At 27.9% G+C, this 17,502-nt stretch overlaps 4 protein-coding genes across 6 annotated transcripts; 2 read left to right on the top strand and 2 right to left on the bottom strand.

Moving 5' to 3' along the window:
* Window positions 1–415: 415 nt before the first annotated feature.
* Window positions 416–3,981, top strand: LOC122512084. Of its 3 annotated transcripts, none has more exons than XM_043627719.1 (6): window positions 416–498; window positions 1,778–1,853; window positions 2,763–2,921; window positions 3,026–3,179; window positions 3,319–3,465; window positions 3,723–3,981. In XM_043627719.1, the coding sequence occupies exons 2-5, from the start codon at window positions 1,779–1,781 to the stop codon at window positions 3,432–3,434; spliced, it is 504 nt and encodes a 167-aa protein (XP_043483654.1). In that variant the 5' UTR covers window positions 416–498; window position 1,778; the 3' UTR covers window positions 3,435–3,465; window positions 3,723–3,981. The 3 variants fall into 3 exon arrangements, with proteins under 3 accessions (XP_043483654.1, XP_043483655.1, XP_043483653.1); XM_043627720.1 differs by having other exon boundaries at window positions 416–624; window positions 1,719–1,853; XM_043627718.1 differs by having other exon boundaries at window positions 423–624.
* A 362-nt stretch (window positions 3,982–4,343) lies between these two features.
* On the bottom strand, window positions 4,344–6,968 carry LOC122512083 (endoplasmic reticulum-Golgi intermediate compartment protein 2). Its single transcript, XM_043627717.1, has 5 exons — window positions 6,747–6,968; window positions 5,990–6,362; window positions 5,368–5,618; window positions 4,981–5,241; window positions 4,344–4,756 (listed from the first exon to the last, which is right to left on the bottom strand). The coding sequence occupies exons 1-5, from the start codon at window positions 6,847–6,849 to the stop codon at window positions 4,575–4,577; spliced, it is 1,170 nt and encodes a 389-aa protein (XP_043483652.1). The 5' UTR covers window positions 6,850–6,968; the 3' UTR covers window positions 4,344–4,574.
* Window positions 6,969–7,093: 125 nt separating this feature from the next.
* Window positions 7,094–12,411, bottom strand: LOC122512185 (dexamethasone-induced Ras-related protein 1). Its single transcript, XM_043627893.1, has 6 exons — window positions 12,340–12,411; window positions 9,187–9,449; window positions 8,928–9,085; window positions 8,639–8,822; window positions 8,240–8,450; window positions 7,094–7,744 (listed from the first exon to the last, which is right to left on the bottom strand). The coding sequence occupies exons 1-6, from the start codon at window positions 12,409–12,411 to the stop codon at window positions 7,541–7,543; spliced, it is 1,092 nt and encodes a 363-aa protein (XP_043483828.1). The 3' UTR covers window positions 7,094–7,540.
* Window positions 12,412–15,214: 2,803 nt separating this feature from the next.
* On the top strand, window positions 15,215–17,124 carry LOC122512193 (N-alpha-acetyltransferase daf-31). Its single transcript, XM_043627904.1, has 2 exons — window positions 15,215–15,363; window positions 16,138–17,124. Exon 2 carries the CDS (start codon window positions 16,315–16,317, stop codon window positions 16,936–16,938), a length of 624 nt encoding a protein of 207 aa, XP_043483839.1. The 5' UTR covers window positions 15,215–15,363; window positions 16,138–16,314; the 3' UTR covers window positions 16,939–17,124.
* Window positions 17,125–17,502: the final 378 nt, after the last annotated feature.

Below are 17,502 nucleotides of genomic sequence, written 5' to 3'. Positions count from 1 at the left end.
TACAATAAAAATATTATTTGATTCAATTAAATATTTAATTGATAATAGTCAATTAATCGGTTATTTGAATCAAATAAAATTTTTTTTTTTTTGCAGTGTAGTAAATAAAATTCGAGAAATCTTTTTTCGCCTTTAATTTTTTAATAACCTTTAATAAAAAAATTATGCACATATAATTTACATAGCATCGATAGTAGATTGCTTTCTTATGTTTTAAAATATTTATAAAACATTAAATGTAGCATTGTTGAATAATTATAAATTCTTTAAATGGCATTTTATGACCATTTTTTACAAAATTTATTATTATTTTTAAATTTGTGTACCTATTTATATAATATTATAATTTTTAGAAATATCACTGTATAATATAAGAAAGGTGTGCTTATTGCAAGTGTAGGAGGATGCGTAGGTGTATTTTTAACCGTATGAGTCTGCAAGTGTATGAGTGTTCTGCTGTTCTTGGCACAGTTTCTGTTCATCTCTTGTGGAACAAAAGTATATATTGGTTTAGTTCTCTGTTTTAAATTCGTCTTTTTTTTAATTTAATATAATTATTAGATCCCCAGTTGTCCAGAATTAATTGTGTTTTACTTTTAAAAATATAATTACAATAATTTAAAAGTAGGTACTTTATTTATTCAAGTTATGGTATACTGAACTTGACACATTTAATGCATCAAATTGCGCTGTAACGTTGGTAATATATATATATATATATATATATATATATGCATATGTGACGCTCCACGAGAAAAGGGACCTTATGACAAGAGTAAATAAAGTCCCTTTTCTCGTGGAGCGTCACATATGTTGTAAATCATAACAAAACAATGGACATTTATATTAAAATATTTTGTTTCATTTTTAATTAATGAATTGTGTGTTATTATATAAACAAAGTTTCTTACTATTATTTTTTTAATATTAATTTACAAAAAAGTTTTTTTTTTATTAAAAATAAAATTTATTATACACAATATTCCAACATAAATTATTTATTTCTTACAAATTGTATAGCAGACAACGTTTTGGAAATTTCGGGAAATTAAATTTTCAAAAAATATACAGCATAAATTGATGTTGAAGTTTTTTTTATAAAATTCAGCATTTTTTTTTATTTTTATGTGGTAAAAAAATGAATATGTATTTAAAACTGCGGGTATAGATTATTTGAAATAGATGATAAAAACAATAACCTTTATGATATTGAATATCTAAATATTACATTTAATAATAGATTCGCGCAGTGAAAATGTAATGCTTAAACATTTATTAAGAAAAGATTGAACAAAAAGTTTCTTTGGGGCCGACAGTGGCGGATCTAGGGGGGGCACGGGTGATTGCCCCCCCCCCCTAAGAGTCAAATATGCCTGTGAGATAGAAATAAGAGATGATATTATATTGAAATTTTTTTTTAAATAGATCCGCCACTGGGGGCCGATTTTATTTAGAAAAACTGGGGTCAAGTTAAATAAATTTTCATTCATCTTTCCTTATTTTAAAAATCCACATTCTCTAAATCTGAATTTGTGAAATTTCATCAATATTTCCAACGTCAACTTTTATCGCTGGAAATTGGCGCGCGCGTACTATTTGCGATTCAAAAAGCGTCTAATTAATCAGTGAAATTTAATTGAATTTATTTAGTAAAATTTCACCAATTCAGTTTGCATATGATAATTATTGGAATCGTATGCTTATTGCTGCTATTTCAGATTTAGAGAGCACTATTTATCTGAGGATCGATTTATACATTTTTTACGTATTTGCTTAGAATGTTGAAGGTAAAATCATTCCTTGGATTATGGTCCTTAAAAACAGGCACATTGTTTAGCGGCATATGCAGCATAGTAAGTAAATTTTTTTATTTTTATACACTTCAAGTTTTACTATATTTTTAGGGATTTGAAAAATTTTTTATATATATTTTTGTTCATATGTCTTACGAAATTGAAGGGCTATACATAAAATAAGGGGACGAACGCGTGGTTGTAAGGGATAATATCAGTCTGGTAGCAGCGAGCGGCTCAAGGCCTACTGTCACTGCTACCCGACTGGTATATTATAGTATCCCTCCAAGCCTCGCGTTCGTCCCCTTATTTTATGTATAGCCCTTCAATTCATTCATTCATTTTTTTTATTATATAGTTCAGAGCTTTAAGAAAGCATTTAATATAACGTTAATTTAAAAATATTTTTTAACCCTAACCATTTCCTACCATAAGCCTGGCAAAAACGACCTCGCAAATCCTAGTCAAATTGTCTAGGATTTTAGTAATTTCGCCTATTTCCATAATGCGCAATGGTGTCTTAGACACCAAAAACAAAAATTAATATATATGCAGTCTCTAAATCTGAATCAGCACAATAAAGTCTCGCTGATTTCCAGTAGCTTTATAAAGTATACATAATTATACTATATATATAGGGTAAACCAGACAGAAGTCGGCCATTTTTCAATTTTGAATAAGCTATATAAAACCGTATGAGATAAAAATATTTTGCTTGTTGCTAATCATTTCCAAAGTGATCACAAACAAATCTAAACTTTTGTAATAGAAGAAAAAAATTTTTTGGACGGTTTTTGAAAGCTTTTTTAAGTGGCCGATAACTGTCGCGCGCGGATTCTTACTTGTTTATTTACTAATTTTTTTTCATAAACATGATATACGCCAATTTAAATCCATGTACTTATCGCTGATTCAAATTTAGAGTGTATATATATTCTTTAAAATTCAATAAATTTGTTTTAATTTCAGGCATTAGCAATTTTAACAATTATTGTTCTCTTCACTGTGAATGCCGACTGGAAAACTATAATTATTAATGTAGACAAAAATATAGCTCGTATTATTTTCACTATATTTCTGTGCATGACAATATTGTATTCAACACTTTTAATTATTGGTACACTAAAGGTAAGTGTTTGCTAAAAAATGTATAATAAAAGCACCTATAGGTGCTTTGTTATTTGATTAACAAGAAAATATATCATATGTATATGTTTTTATAATAATTTTAGCGAAAGACTTTATTTATGCTTCCCTGGGTTACACTAACCATGGTCGCTATTCCTGGAATATTTATCAGTGTTTTATATACATCAATTATGTTTTTTCTTCAAAAACACATAATAGAAGGAGTGATTTGTCTAATACTCGGCCTGGTTTTTAATGGTAAGGTGTTTATAATTTAATGTTATGTTTGATAAATTATTTATCAAGTTTTTGGTCAAATTAATGAGTATAGTGTATGTTTTTCATTTATAGTAGAAAAAGTGATAAAAAGAATTTTATTTTTAATTAAATCTTTTAGTTATGTGTGCTTATGGATGGCTTGTAGTGAACAGCTTTTACAATCAACTGAAAATTGAAAAATCAAGTACTAAAGTGGGACCTTATGGAAAACCTTACAATTATCAGCGACCTTAAGTATATTTATACATATACTGAAAAATACCATGTGAGTAAAATAATAAATTACAAAACTGTTTATTGATACGTAGACAACAAAAAATAATAATTACTTGCTTTAAATTCTCATCAAAAGTATGAGAAGGTCTCTTGGATTTTTTAAATATTTTTTTATTAAATTCTTGTCATGAGAGCTATTAATTTGTATTAAAATAATTTTCTTATAAAAATGTTAATCATTCCATTGCAAAAATTATCAATTATTTACATTGTCTTTTTTAATTTAAATTATTTTATATATTGTAGAAATGCCATCATCATCATCATCATCATCATCATCATCATCATCATCATCATCATCATCATCACCGTTGAGCTGTTTATTAGACTGTGTGTACCTTTTTTAAAAAAAAAATCATTAATAAAACAATTTAATCACGCCCTTTATTAAAATGAGCCTACCACAGCTCCATTTGCGAAATGGAGAACAACATTATTTATTACTGTCAAATTATTTTTTTATACTAAGAATATTTTGAGACAAATATATTTATCTATATCTGCAGCTTCTATTTATTTTTATAAATAAATTAATATTAGAATGTAATTTTAACAAACCATTAATTATTGTAATACAATTTTCTCAAGTGCCATTAATATAAACGCACACAAATCTTTATACTTTGTGTAATAATTATACATATATTTACAAGAAATATTATATATATTGTCCAAGAGATTATTTATGAAAATAATCATCAACTTTATATAATGCTGTGTATAATAATGGAAAAATGTATATTTAATATTTATTGTTAACGAATATAAACGAATATAATATTATAAAAAGTACTTGGTGTTTAATATTTATTATAGAATAAGCTTGGAATAATTTATTTTGAAAATTATACAAAAAAAAGAATATTATTTATAAAAGATGCACTTTATTTTTCATCCTTTTAACAATACAAATTGTTTTTCACACATGTATATTGATTAATATTTTACAGACTTTTTAAACCGCAAATATATAGAGCCAAATAAAAAGTCTAGTTGATGGCTCAAATATTATACATCTTTTCTTTGTGCGGGTTTAAATGAGTAAAATTCATTGAATAGTTGTGAATGATTAAAAAACTATATTTGGTAACTCATCTTTTATTGTGGTTTAATTATAACATTATTAACCATTTCCGGTGTTGCAACGTGTAATAAATTAATAGAATTGGATGTTCCTGCTTTGTCAGCAATACTCTCCAAAGTTTTTAAAGTAGATTCAACTTTTGAATGATTCAAAAAGAACATTTTCCAGAATAATTGTACTAAATTATTAATTAGACCTAAATTAATGAAAAACATGGTAATGGTCATAAATTTTATTATTCCTTATACGAGTATCTTTGAAATTATTTATGAATAAAATTTTTCAAGTCTTTTAAAAACTCTATATTTTTTTGAATATTAATTCAAAATCTATTTATTAAAATTTCGAAATATTTGTACATAATTAGATTGTCTTATAAAATGTATTTTTTTTTAAATCAAGTAACAAAAATATACATACCACTGGTAACGTATATGCCCCCTACAGTAGCACATAGTTTTATAAAAAATTGATATAATGATTCTCTTTCTTGGAAAACTTTTATTTTCAAAGCACTAGTGTCATATTTGAAAAATATACCAGGAATACCATGGTACCCTTTGTGATGGTTAATTGGTCTTTGATGGTCTTTTACACTATATTGAAATGTTTTTGTTTTACGTAAAAGTATATCGATATCAGTCGGTACTACTTCTATAAAATACTGATATAAAATTGCACCTACAACGAAATTAAGATTTTAGCAATCAGCATAAAAACTTTTTGGGTACTTTTTGAAATAATTAAAATATTTTATCACAACAGATGAAGAAAAAAATATTGTATATTTATCTGCGCGTCTCTCACTTTCATTAGTAATTTTCTCTTCTCCTTCCAATGGATGAATAATACCAGGACTGGGCTCACCAAATGAAAATCTATTAATTCTATGAGTAAAGTTATGTTCTTTATCTGTAAGAAATGATGAAATATGTATGTGACCACCAGGAAAGGATAATGATTTTCCAGAAATTATATGAAAATTTCCAGATACTTTGTTTAAACTTAAACTTCCATAAATGCGACAAGCATCTGGCGGATAATCAGGTTGAAGAGATCTGCAATTATATAAAAGTAATGGTGATAATAAAACTATCCGTTTTATTTCTAAAATTATATATTAAAATTGCATTTTTAAATAATTTGTCATTAAATTTTATTTAATTTACAATTTTATTTATGATTATAAAAAAAATGTAATCTAGCGCATGTATTAAAATTTACGGAAATTATTAGATGCGATGAGGTTTGCTTAATTTTTTGCCATTATTTAGACGCGATATTAAAAGTTTGGTATTATATGGGTATTTTAATTTTCTGATTTGTGAGATTTATTATTTAAATATTTCTTTTTTCCCTTGATTTCCAGCTGCTGCTGCATTCTGTGTTATAGTAGGAATCATATTTTAATTATATGTTTTATATTTACCGTTTTGGCATTTCGCTGTGTAATGCAATTTGATTAGATTTCCATAAAAGCTCGTGAATGGCATGATATTCTTCTCGAAAATATGAATTCATTGTTTTTAGGGTATCAAAATGAGAGCGTTGCTCTAGAGATAGGTCCCACCACGTATCTTCTTCTTTAAGAATTTCAAAATGTTGAAAATTCTGGTTTGTCGAATCTAGTATATCGGCACCAATACGTCCACATGGCATTGCTACAGTTATGTCAATATTTATCTTTAATTTCGAATTTATCTCTGTATCTGGTACAAATTTGAATTTAAGTTTACTATCTAGAAAATACCATGTTTCAGCAATGGTTAAATATACAATTATACAGAAGCTTATCACTGAAACTGAAATACACAGAAAATAAAGATAGTACATCAAATAAAAATAAATGTTGTGTAATCCTAATGCGTTATTTATTATTACACTTTTAGCCACAATACATTTTTAATTAAACAAATAAAACACTTAGTTTTATAATAAAAAGGCAATCATAATATTATAGTTTTTTTAAAATTTAAATCATGATTTTCCTAAATTATAGAATATTTTTATAATATTCAGAATTGAAAAGGAGAAAAAATTTATAAATTTTTTTTATTCTAGATTTTAAACTTGATATGTGCCGCCTACTGTCCCCATCATCCCACTACAACTTTACTAATTAAACATTATATAAAATAATTTTTAGAAAAAAATAATAAAAACACATTTGTTTGAAATTCACTTACAAGTACCACCAACAGCAGATTGTTTGGTATAATGCTCAGCAAGTTTTGGAAAGGCGTCCAAACTTTTAACATTATTAAATTGAAGTTTTCTTCTTCTTAACATTGTACCTATTAAAGTAATTACTTGAAAAGTTGAACAACATTAAATAATAAAACTTGTGTCTGAAACGTGATTGTCAACGGCCAAAACAATAATGGAAGATATTGACAGAACACGTGTAACGCGGCCAACGCAAAATGGTGCTTCTACAAGCATAAAGGTGCCGTCTAAGCAGAATAAAACGGGAAACTGTCGCGCAAGCATGAGATAAAAAAGATGGACGACGATATTTCTGTCCTTTTTCTGCATTTAATTATGGCGTAAAGTTGAACGAATTAAACCTTCAATTTAATAGAAGCAAAGATGAGCTGAAGAAGGATAAAACTATAAATCTCCTTTCTTAACCCATAATTACGTTCCTGTTTGCGACTCTCTGGCGGCTGTCGTTTTGTTGTTCTATTTGCTTAGACCTTAAACGTACTTTACGCTTTCACGAAAGCAGAATTTGATGAGTGCAACCGTAATCGTGACCGTAAAAGCGTAAGAATGAGTTAGAGAAGGATAAACAATATACCTATCCTTCTTTAACTCATTCTTACTCTTACGCTTACGATTGTCCATAGTGTGTACTCTTAAAATTGAGTTTTCAGTTTTACGCCTTTTGCTCACATTTTTTAATGCACAATGAATAATAAATTGGGAGAAAAAAGTTGAAAAATATAGTCGGAACCAACTGCTTGCTTAAATAAATTATTTATTGAATACAACAAAATTTTTTCGAATCAACAGACCACAATGTAATACCTGATCCTGGAATATTATTTTCAGCTCCAGTAGAACAAGTTTTAGTTCTCATAATCATCAAGTCTGTTCTTAAGCTTGGTCGGCGGGCAGGTGCGACTACTCCACAAGCATCACTTAATCGTCGTTTAATACTGAGAGTGGTTTTGTGTTTCGGCTAAGGATTAGGAAATCACTTGGTGTAATTATTTTTCTTATAATTTATATATACATAATACGTCACACGATTTTAATACACTGCGAACCTGCGTTTTAGAGGTGTGCTAGACTTGATCAAATCACAAAGTCATTGGTTATAATTTTTAATCAATAAGAGGTGCAAATTTTTCATGTTTTTCAAATGAAAAAGCACTGTCTCTCTCTCTCTCTCTCTCTCTCTCTCTCTCTCTCTCTCTCTCTCTCTCTCTCTCTCTCTCTCTCTCTCTCTCTACCTAATTTGTGTGACGTATTAAGGCCAACGCAGAATAGATCTTTAACCGGAACCGCAATCGTAACCGTAAGCATAAGAATGAGTTAGAGAAGGATAAACAATATACCTATCCTTCTTTAACTCATTCTTACGGTTACGCTTACGATTGCGGTTCCGGTTACAGATCTATTCTGCGTTGGCCTTTATGTGCCATCTAATTTTAACATTAATAGGGATTTTTACCTGAGAAGGTGGTAGCATAGTAGGAGAACCAAAATTTAAAGGTACTCTTCTATGATGATTAGGTGCCATTTCTAATGGCAAACCTGCTACTATAAATAAATGGTAAAAAAGATCATCTACGTGATAATTCCTTTTGGCTGAGACTTCAACAAATACACAACAATCATCTTGATTTCCACAGTATTGTTGGGCTTCTTCAACAGTAACTTTTCTATAAAAAAAAAAAAAAACAAAACAAATTCAATTATGATTGCAACAATCATTATTTTTAGGAAAAAAAGTCTAAAATAATTCTACGTTTAAGGTCGCAGATAATTATATTGTTCATTTTATTTTAAAAACACTTTTTAATTTTAAATATATGTAAAACATATTTAATAATTATAAACAGGTACATACTTGATATCTCCATCACATTTATTTCCTGCCATAACCATAGGAACTTTTAAATTACTTGCAATCTTATTTTTTGTTGACCCTTGAATTGCACTTTTTTTCGTTTCTATAATTGCTTCCCTTAATCTTGCTGCCTCTTCAAAAGTCTCTGGACTATCCATACTGAATACCACCACAAACAAATCTCCTATAATAATTAACATGATTAAAACTAATTAATTTTTAACCTTCACCGCTTATTCTTCATCACTTTACATGTGTAAAATCTTTTTATTATAGTATATGCACTTACCAGTTAAGAATGATAGTCTTCGCATAGCAGGAAAGGGATGATTGCCACTTGTATCCAAAATATCCAACTGATACACTTCTCCTTTAATTCTGTATAACTTGCGATGAAAATCTTCAATTGTTGGAGTATAACTTTCTTCAAATTTATTAGATAGGAATCTAAGTCGAATAACGACAAGTAAATATAATTATAAAATATTTCTATAATTTGCAATGATGAGTTTCTTTAAAACGAATTGTCTTGTCAAAGTTGCGCATACCTTGCTACAATTGCAGTCTTCCCAACACGTGCACTTCCCAAGATGACAAGTCTGTAACAATTTCGAGGCGATGGTTTACAAGATTCTTCTTGCGACGAGGTTGAAGGAGGGTGGTTTGGATTGGTGGGACCCAGGATTTCATTATTTTCGAGTTCTGCTGATCCTCCGAGTACATGGGCACCTCTTCTCACCCTGACAGGTACGTTGTTATCCTCCTGACAGGTACTGCCTTTCTTTCTGCGACAACAGAATAGTCCCTCCAGCTACATGAAAAGTAGAGCATCTTCCTTTATGATTCGATTAATTAAAAGCTATTTAATTAGTTACATGAGATGATTATTCTTTAATTATTTACAAACATAGAGTTTCATAATAATAAAAACTCTTTACAATTATTGTTGTTTTCTTTTTTATTCATGAATAATAATTAGTTAATTATGATTGACAATTATTGACACAAGTCGCCTGCTTATATCTTAAAAATCTTAAAAATTCGAGTAATCATTTGATCAATTAAATGTGTCAATTTTTTTCTATTGAGGTTATTTACATTAAAAATCAGTCAATACCTAAAATTTCATTATTTTGAGTGATTTTTGTATCGTTAATGGCGAAAAACGCATATTTTTGGTTAAGGTTGCATGAACAAGTTCAAATAGTATAGAGACTTTCTAGTTTTTAAAGTGATTTTTTAATGTTTGAAAAATATATTTCTACACTGAAAAAATTGTGGCACATGAGAGCCAACCATGTTTTGGTACAGCCGACGTGCAGATTCTGCGAAATCTCTGCGGTGTACCAACAGTGCAGGATTTGGTAGCTGCTGTACCAAGTTATATGCATGATTTATGTAGAGACTGAGCGCGAAAGATATCCTTAAATCTTTTGCAAACCTAATTAATAGGTATATATAAAATATTATGTAATATTAGTAACATTACACATAATATTTAGTATTTTAAGATACATATTTAGGTTGTATTTATGTCGTAGACAAATAGAAGAATCCGGCAGTAAGCCTTCTTATTCCTAATAGGCAGTAAGCTTATTACTGCCGGCAATTAGACAAATGCACAACAAAGTCGTTCATAGATTCATCTATTTGCGCCTATAGGCAGTAAGCTTACTGCCTATTAGGAATAAGAAGGCCTACTGCCTGATGTGGGTTCGGCATTTAGACGACTCGCATCAGCATCCACGATGTGTAGTTCACATAGGTGAATTACAATAATAATAATTATTATTATTTTAAAAATACGGAGAAAATGTAATAGAAAGATTAAATAAAATATGAATTTATGAAAAAAGTACAATAATGTTTCTTTTCTCTATTTAAAAATTATCATAAAGTATGTAAATAAAATATTTAATTATTTTGCAGTGTTCAAAGAAAACAGATTAATTTTTATCGCAATAATATACTTTGGTTATCTATACTTAAGAAATTACATTTCTAGTATGTGTTTACAAGTATGTAAGTGTTAGACAAAAGTAGCAATTCAAAACATTTTTTTGAATTAGATTAAAATAATATACTTTAGCCATAATTCAAATTCGTGTACTAATAAATAAAAACATAGCACTAAAAATTTTAAATGTAAAAATCCACAATTTAAAAATAATTGTATTGTTTTTTTACATTTGTCTAATTGCCGGCAGTAAGCTTACTGCCTATTAGGAAGTAGGCTTACGGTCCCATATTGAGCAGAAAGCACAACGCAAAGCAGAATTTCGTGAGAGTGGAAAGGATAGTGATATCTGACTCTATCTCTCTTGCACTCACGAAATTCTGCTTTGCATTCTGTTTTCTGCTCAGCATGGGACTGCACCCTGAGAATAGAGCGCAACTGAATTGAATTCAATGAAATTTTTTCTCCTTCAAATTTAAAGAGTTTAGACTGTGTATAACAAAGACTTGACATCTTTATCGTCCTTATAAGTATAGCTAATTTAATGATAAGAATTTTAATTGGATAAATTGAAACATTTTTAAAACTATCAACTTAAAATGGAATCTCTTTAAAAAATCATTGCATGTATATTTATTCATTTATGAATGTGTATTTATTATAAAGCGAGAAGAACTTGAAAGAATAAAAAATCAATATTAAATATGTTCACAAACATGTTATTTATAGTTCCTGCACTTTGCTTGCACACATTCTTTAACTCAAATTGTCAAAGAGAGAAATATATATATATATATATATATATATATATGGAGAGAGAGAGAGGGGGTGGAAAGGGGTAGACTAAATGTGGGGGTTTTTAGTTGAACACATCAATATGCTTTGTCAATGCTTCAAAGCATTTTGTCATATACTCTCAGCTATATATTATATATACAATTTGCACCTATGTATAATTTTTTTTTTTTTTGAAAATTATCCACTGTAACATGAAATAATTTTAATCAAATAATAAAAAGTTACTTTGTGGCTATTTTTCTTGTACATGAGTTTCACTCATTAATTAGACTATATACACTTTTTGAAAATAGTGGTATTATATACTTATCGCTGGTAACTAGTGAATTTTCTTTAATTCAAATTTAGAGAGTATAAGATACAAATAAATAAATTAAGAACAATTTATTTTAGAGATTATGCATATAAATACATATACTAAATACTTGATTAAATAATGATGAAATGTAAAAAATTTATTATTTGTTAAAAATATTTTTTCTTAAATAGGTCTACCAAGGCTTTAAGATAATACTAATAATAATAATATTAATAATAATTAGTACTTTACGATATAACATTTAAGGAGAACTACAATACTTCTTTACCTTTAATTTGTATTATTTTACATTTATATCAAATGTTGTACATGTTACAATTCTATATATTTTACAACCTACAAATTATTTAATGAAATATAGAATATACAATTTTGTATTAAATCTATTTCAGTGACAAAGAAAAATATCAAGTACATTGTTTATCGCTGCAATGATTCTTAAATGCAGCAGGAGAAATGAGTAATATTTATTTAAAAAAATTGAAAGGAGAAATAAATTTTTTAATAATATATACTTTTAATTGAAGATTACAATGAGGTAAATTGCATAGCAGTCGTGCAAACAAATAAATATAATGGAGGAACCTTAAGGAGGAAAAATTACAAGACGAAAGTAAAGAAATGTACCGTGACTGCAATCAATTGAGTAAAAGCAAACTGCACACTGCAGATTAAAGGTGCATCAGGTGAGTGGGACATTTTGGTAATGAAAGTACCAGACAAGAGGAAAGCATTCTCTGCGCATGTCTTTTATATATCTCTATTTAAATATTTTATAATAAACTTTGTTTTATTTAAAACATTCATCATTTAAAAAAAATTGTATTTGATCTACTACTAATCGATTATTTTTCATTACTAGAAATTTTTGTTTTAATATAAGAAAAGAATTTCAAAAGTTGATAGGAAGAAAATAATAAAGGTGCGTGTACTTTTTTTTTTCTTTTTTATCGAGAAAGTTGAAAAGCAAAAAGTTACGTATTGTAAATAGATATATGTTTATTTTACTTTTAAACTATCAACACCGAACAATACTATTTTTTATCCCATCCTTCTTCATAATATGTTATTGTTTTCTTGGCTCTTGGATCATCAGGTCGGAAGACTGGAAAGAATACATACAACATATTCATAAACGAATATCGCATATATGCATGAAAATAGTCTTTATGTAAAATGTTTCAAGTTATTGAAATATAATTATTATCAATTCATATTTAACTAAAATCTTTTAATTTCTTCATAAAATTCTGTATTATTATTTATTATTAGTCATTTCAATATACATAATGACTATTTTTAACGAAATTTAACATTCTTAATATTTGATTTAATTTTACTACACTCTAAATCCGAATAATTAGAAAAATACTACAATTAACAGTTGAAACCGTGAACAATCTGTCCCTATAATATTCCAATTTCTAAAAAATGACTATAATCATTATATAGTAGAAAGCAACTAATTTGATATAGCATTATAGTCAAAAGTGACTAACTGAGATTTAGAGAGTATGCGTTTTATTTCAATAAATTCCACTTTTTATTAAAACTAATAGATTTTATTTGGTTTTAATTCCAAATTTTTTTCATCGCTGTTTCTCAAAAACGAACCAATTATTAACAACACCCCACACATATTGGATTGAATAAAAAATTTTAAAGAGGGATCATCCATAATTAATGTAAATCATATTATTATCATCTCTCCATATAAAAATATATTGCTTGGATATGTGACATATTTAGAGTTACCGCAAAATATATATGGGATAAATATAAATCATGAACGGCACTACCCGCAAATATATTCAATTTCCTTACAATTATAATGATAATTTATAATTTTGTCTTATTATGTATACTGTTGTACGTTATATCAATTAAAATGTTTTAATTAGAAAATCTTTAATTTCATAAAAAAATTACTTACATAAGGGCTTGTCAAAAGTTTGCGTGATTATAGGGCTATCTTTGTAACAAAAATGCAGGGTGACCATTCCAACAATACCAATGGTAGATAATACATGTGATGCGACGATTTCAGGATAATTAACCCACCAATCTTTCCATAACTTTTTCATTGTCTGTCCTGTAAAAAGGAGAGTTTTACATGTGAAAAAAAATTCCTAAAAATTTTGGTACATTACAAATTTAAAAAATAAATCGTGCGACAAAAAAAATGTACTACATTGTTCATACATTCTTATTTAAATTAAGGAGATTATATAACATGTATTTCTTATTTTTCAGATATAAAACCTTAAAAATGTAATTTGAAAATTGTAGGATAGAAATTAATACCTGCTTTAATAGCTGACATTATATGCCCTTTGAAAAATTTAAATAAAAAGTAATAAAGAATTATCAGTTTATATGTTAATTTTTCTTTTTATCTCTCCAATATTTTTTACTTAAATGACAAAACACTGAAAATTAAAAAATCAGAACAAGTGTTTTTATAATACAACTTTAAAAAAAAAATTTGGTCTTGTGTGTGAATTATAAAATTTTCTAGTCTTTGATATATTGATTTGTGAAGAAGGGAAACTTAAAATACATGTTTCATTGTATGAAAATAATTTAAAGGTGTGTTCACATAATTGTGTTTTTGACGTTGTACTCTCACGTAAAGCCAACGCAGAATGAATATGGAACACACCGACTTATTAGGCTGAAGTCCCATGGCAGCGTTTTGCGTTGCGTTTTGTAACTAGGCAATGAGTGTGAGAGAGATACAGATATATGTTTACTCTATTTGCACTCATGGCCTAGTTACAAAACGCAACGCAAAACGCTACCATGGGACTCCAGCCTTAAGGCCTTTCTCCAATGGGTTCCTAAAACTTTGCGTTGCGTCGGTTGCTATGGCAACATATGCTAAAATCAACGCAACGCATGCACTGTAAAAAAATCTGGTGTAAATTTACTATGTCCGACGTGGTATTTTTACACGCCGACTGTAATCTACATAACCTGCAAATATTTTTTGAAATAATATTTTCAATCCTAACTTTTTGTATTTATGAAATATAGCCCAAAACTTTTTGTAATATTATTATTTACTTATAAATTAGCATATAATTTCTATAAATGTACATTATATAAACTTTTTTAGAGTTATTTATAAAAACTTGAAAATTTTTTGAAAATTTTAAAGGAATAAGAAAATTACATTCGCCATGTAATTGTACAGATCGTGCGACGTAATATTACGTCAAAGTGTAGAAATACACGCAATGTAAAAATACCACGTCGGACATAGTGATCAAATTTTCCTACGTCGGACGTAGTAAATTTACACAAAACTATTAAATTATATAGTCGTATAATGTAAAATTATTAAAAATAGTAAAACTACTTTTGAAACGAAATAAATTTAATACGTACAACCTATAATTTTGATGTGTGAAATTACAAGTTTCGTGTTATTTTACACCAGATTTTTTTACAGTGCAGTCATTCGCAGTCATTCGCACACTTTTCAAAACCTATTGGAGAAAGGCCTTTATGTACTTAAGCCTCATTCCTGCGTTTATTGGTTTGCTCTGCGCTTTTACCCTATAGGAAAAAATTATTATTCGTTTCAATTAAATCTTGTAAATAAACAAGAAATAAGAATTATTGTATTAGTTTAATAATATAATTTTGGTGAGTTTTTACAAAATCATTACTTCTTTAAATCACATTGTTTATAGAATATTATTATTATAACTTAAAAAATATATGTAAAATTTTTTCTAACCTTAATATCAACTCCATTTTTCCCATGCATGCTTTAATTCAAAATGGCGTTTTTACTGAAATAATGTGTTGTATTTTAATTATTTTATTCTTTGATGAAAGTGTAGTAAGGTTTGTCAAGTTTTTGAATTAATTGTGTCATGAGTAGATTACATAACGCAACAAAAGTTTTTAATGTTATATACTTGAATTATTTGCTGGAATTAAGGAAAATTCAATAATAATGAAAGAAATAGCATTAGCTATTTTTTACATAATTTCGAGCATTATTATCGTTTGTGGTCTTATATTCACTGGTAAGAATTAAGCACTTTTATATCTTTAAAATAAATAAATTATTAAAGAAAATTCTTCATATCTTCATGTCTTTATGTCGTCACTACTGTCATAATATATGGATTAGTTACTAAAGATAAAATTAAACATCTTTGCCCCATTTTTTTACAATGACAAAGTGTAAAATTAATGTAATTTTTACCATGTTATCAGAAAATTTTCGCGTTTATAAATTCACATTGTCGACAAATGAGAATTTTTTATCATCTGTCTTTGACATTCCTTTAATCATCAACAACACATCAGACATTTTTACCCAGGGTTATCAAGTTTAATAATATTATAGTAAATATAATTATTATGAAACAAAAATTAGTAAGATTAAGAATTTCAACTTTTTTGTAGGATGGTTCATGGTCTGGTGGTTCTTTCTATCCAGATTTCGTTTTGTGCGTGAGCTTCTTGGTGGAATGAGCGAATCTTCAACGGTCAACGATTTAAAAAACGGTCGATCTCGCATCAAGAAAGTTCGACGTGACTAGAAAGTTGATTTATATTGTTCCTTGAAAATCTTTTAAAAACATGTCTATACAGATACGATGTGCTAATACTAATGACCTTTTGAATATACAACACTGCAATTTGCAATGTTTACCAGAAAATTATCAAATGAAATACTACTTGTACCATGCCTTGTCTTGGCCACAATTAAGTTATGTTGCTGAAGACGAGAAAGGAAGAATTGTTGGCTATGTGCTTGCTAAAATGGAGGAGGACTGTGAAGATAATCCACATGGGCATATTACGAGTTTAGCCGTGAAACGATCTCACCGAAGACTTGGTATCGCTCAAAAACTCATGAATCAAGCATCAAGAGCAATGGTCGAATGTTTTGGAGCAAAATACGTTTCTCTTCATGTTCGCAGAAGTAATCGAGCTGCACTAAATTTGTATACAAGCAGTTTGCAATTTGAAGTGTCCGAAGTAGAACCAAAATATTATGCAGATGGGGAAGATGCTTACGCTATGAAAAGAGACCTTACTAGCTTCCACCAAAAAAAGAATAGTAAAGAAAAAATGATTAAAGAGGGTAATTTGCACTCTGGTCGGTGCAGCAGCAGTGATTATCAAGAAAAATGTTACAAAGATAAAGCTATTAATAAAGAAGGTAACTCACATTCTGGACGATGCTGTGACCATTCATAATTGATTAAAGTTTAAAAAAAGTACTCTTTAAAGAAATACGAAAATAATTAAAAAATACAAACTTTGTAATATTACCATATCTCTGTTTATAAAATTGCTAAATCATTTCCGTCATCTAAATACAAGCGATTTGTATAATTTATATCCCTGTGAAAGGTTTATTAAAATAAATATGTACCTTTTTTAGTTTGTGTGTTTAAACGAAAATTTAAAAAATTCCAATAAACTAATTCTTTTTAAAAAAGTAAATATAAACTGATAAAATAATTCATTTTGTTTTTTTTTTTTTTTGAAAACCTAATGCTTTCCTTTTATTCTAAAAGTATCGTTTAAATTTAATTATACTAGCATTAAGAATTAATTTCTAATAATGCAAAATAAAAAGAAATTGGTATTATTCCAATGCGGAATAAACTTTGAAGCTAATGTCTAAATTTTCTTATAATATTTGCATGACTATATGACACACATATAATTAAAGATGAAATTTTTTACTTTTTTTTTAACCCCTTAACTGTTTGAGGAAAATTCAACATGATTGTCCCAAAATGCCCAGCGGAATTT

This window comes from Leptopilina heterotoma, unplaced genomic scaffold, assembly GCF_015476425.1.
Source record: "Leptopilina heterotoma isolate Lh14 unplaced genomic scaffold, ASM1547642v1 Lhet_95, whole genome shotgun sequence".
Taxonomy (NCBI): Eukaryota; Metazoa; Arthropoda; class Insecta; order Hymenoptera; family Figitidae; genus Leptopilina; species Leptopilina heterotoma.
This window is presented reverse-complemented; position numbering and strand designations above follow the sequence as displayed.

What these genes read in the sequence shown, in the direction of transcription:
- LOC122512185 (XM_043627893.1), bottom strand. Translation starts at nt 12,411, where the DNA reads ATGTCCCACTCACCTGATGCACCTTTAATCTGCAGTGTGCAGTTTGCT. An exon ending in AAATGTGATGGAGATATCAA is followed by an intron (nt 8,451 to 8,638) that starts GTATGTACCTGT and finishes TTTTTTTTATAG; the next exon opens with AAAAGTTACTGTTGAAGAAG. An exon ending in CTATGCTACCACCTTCTCAG is followed by an intron (nt 7,745 to 8,239) that starts GTAAAAATCCCT and finishes CCTAATCCTTAG; the next exon opens with CCGAAACACAAAACCACTCT.
- LOC122512084 (XM_043627719.1), top strand. Translation starts at nt 1,779, where the DNA reads ATGTTGAAGGTAAAATCATTCCTTGGATTATGGTCCTTAAAAACAGGC. An exon ending in TTAGCGGCATATGCAGCATA is followed by an intron (nt 1,854 to 2,762) that starts GTAAGTAAATTT and finishes TTTTAATTTCAG; the next exon opens with GCATTAGCAATTTTAACAAT. An exon ending in ACTCGGCCTGGTTTTTAATG is followed by an intron (nt 3,180 to 3,318) that starts GTAAGGTGTTTA and finishes TAAATCTTTTAG; the next exon opens with TTATGTGTGCTTATGGATGG.
- LOC122512083 (XM_043627717.1), bottom strand. Translation starts at nt 6,849, where the DNA reads ATGTTAAGAAGAAGAAAACTTCAATTTAATAATGTTAAAAGTTTGGAC. An exon ending in CACAGCGAAATGCCAAAACG is followed by an intron (nt 5,619 to 5,989) that starts GTAAATATAAAA and finishes ATATAATTGCAG; the next exon opens with ATCTCTTCAACCTGATTATC. An exon ending in AGAGAAAATTACTAATGAAA is followed by an intron (nt 5,242 to 5,367) that starts GTGAGAGACGCG and finishes ATTTCGTTGTAG; the next exon opens with GTGCAATTTTATATCAGTAT.
- LOC122512193 (XM_043627904.1), top strand. Translation starts at nt 16,315, where the DNA reads ATGTCTATACAGATACGATGTGCTAATACTAATGACCTTTTGAATATA.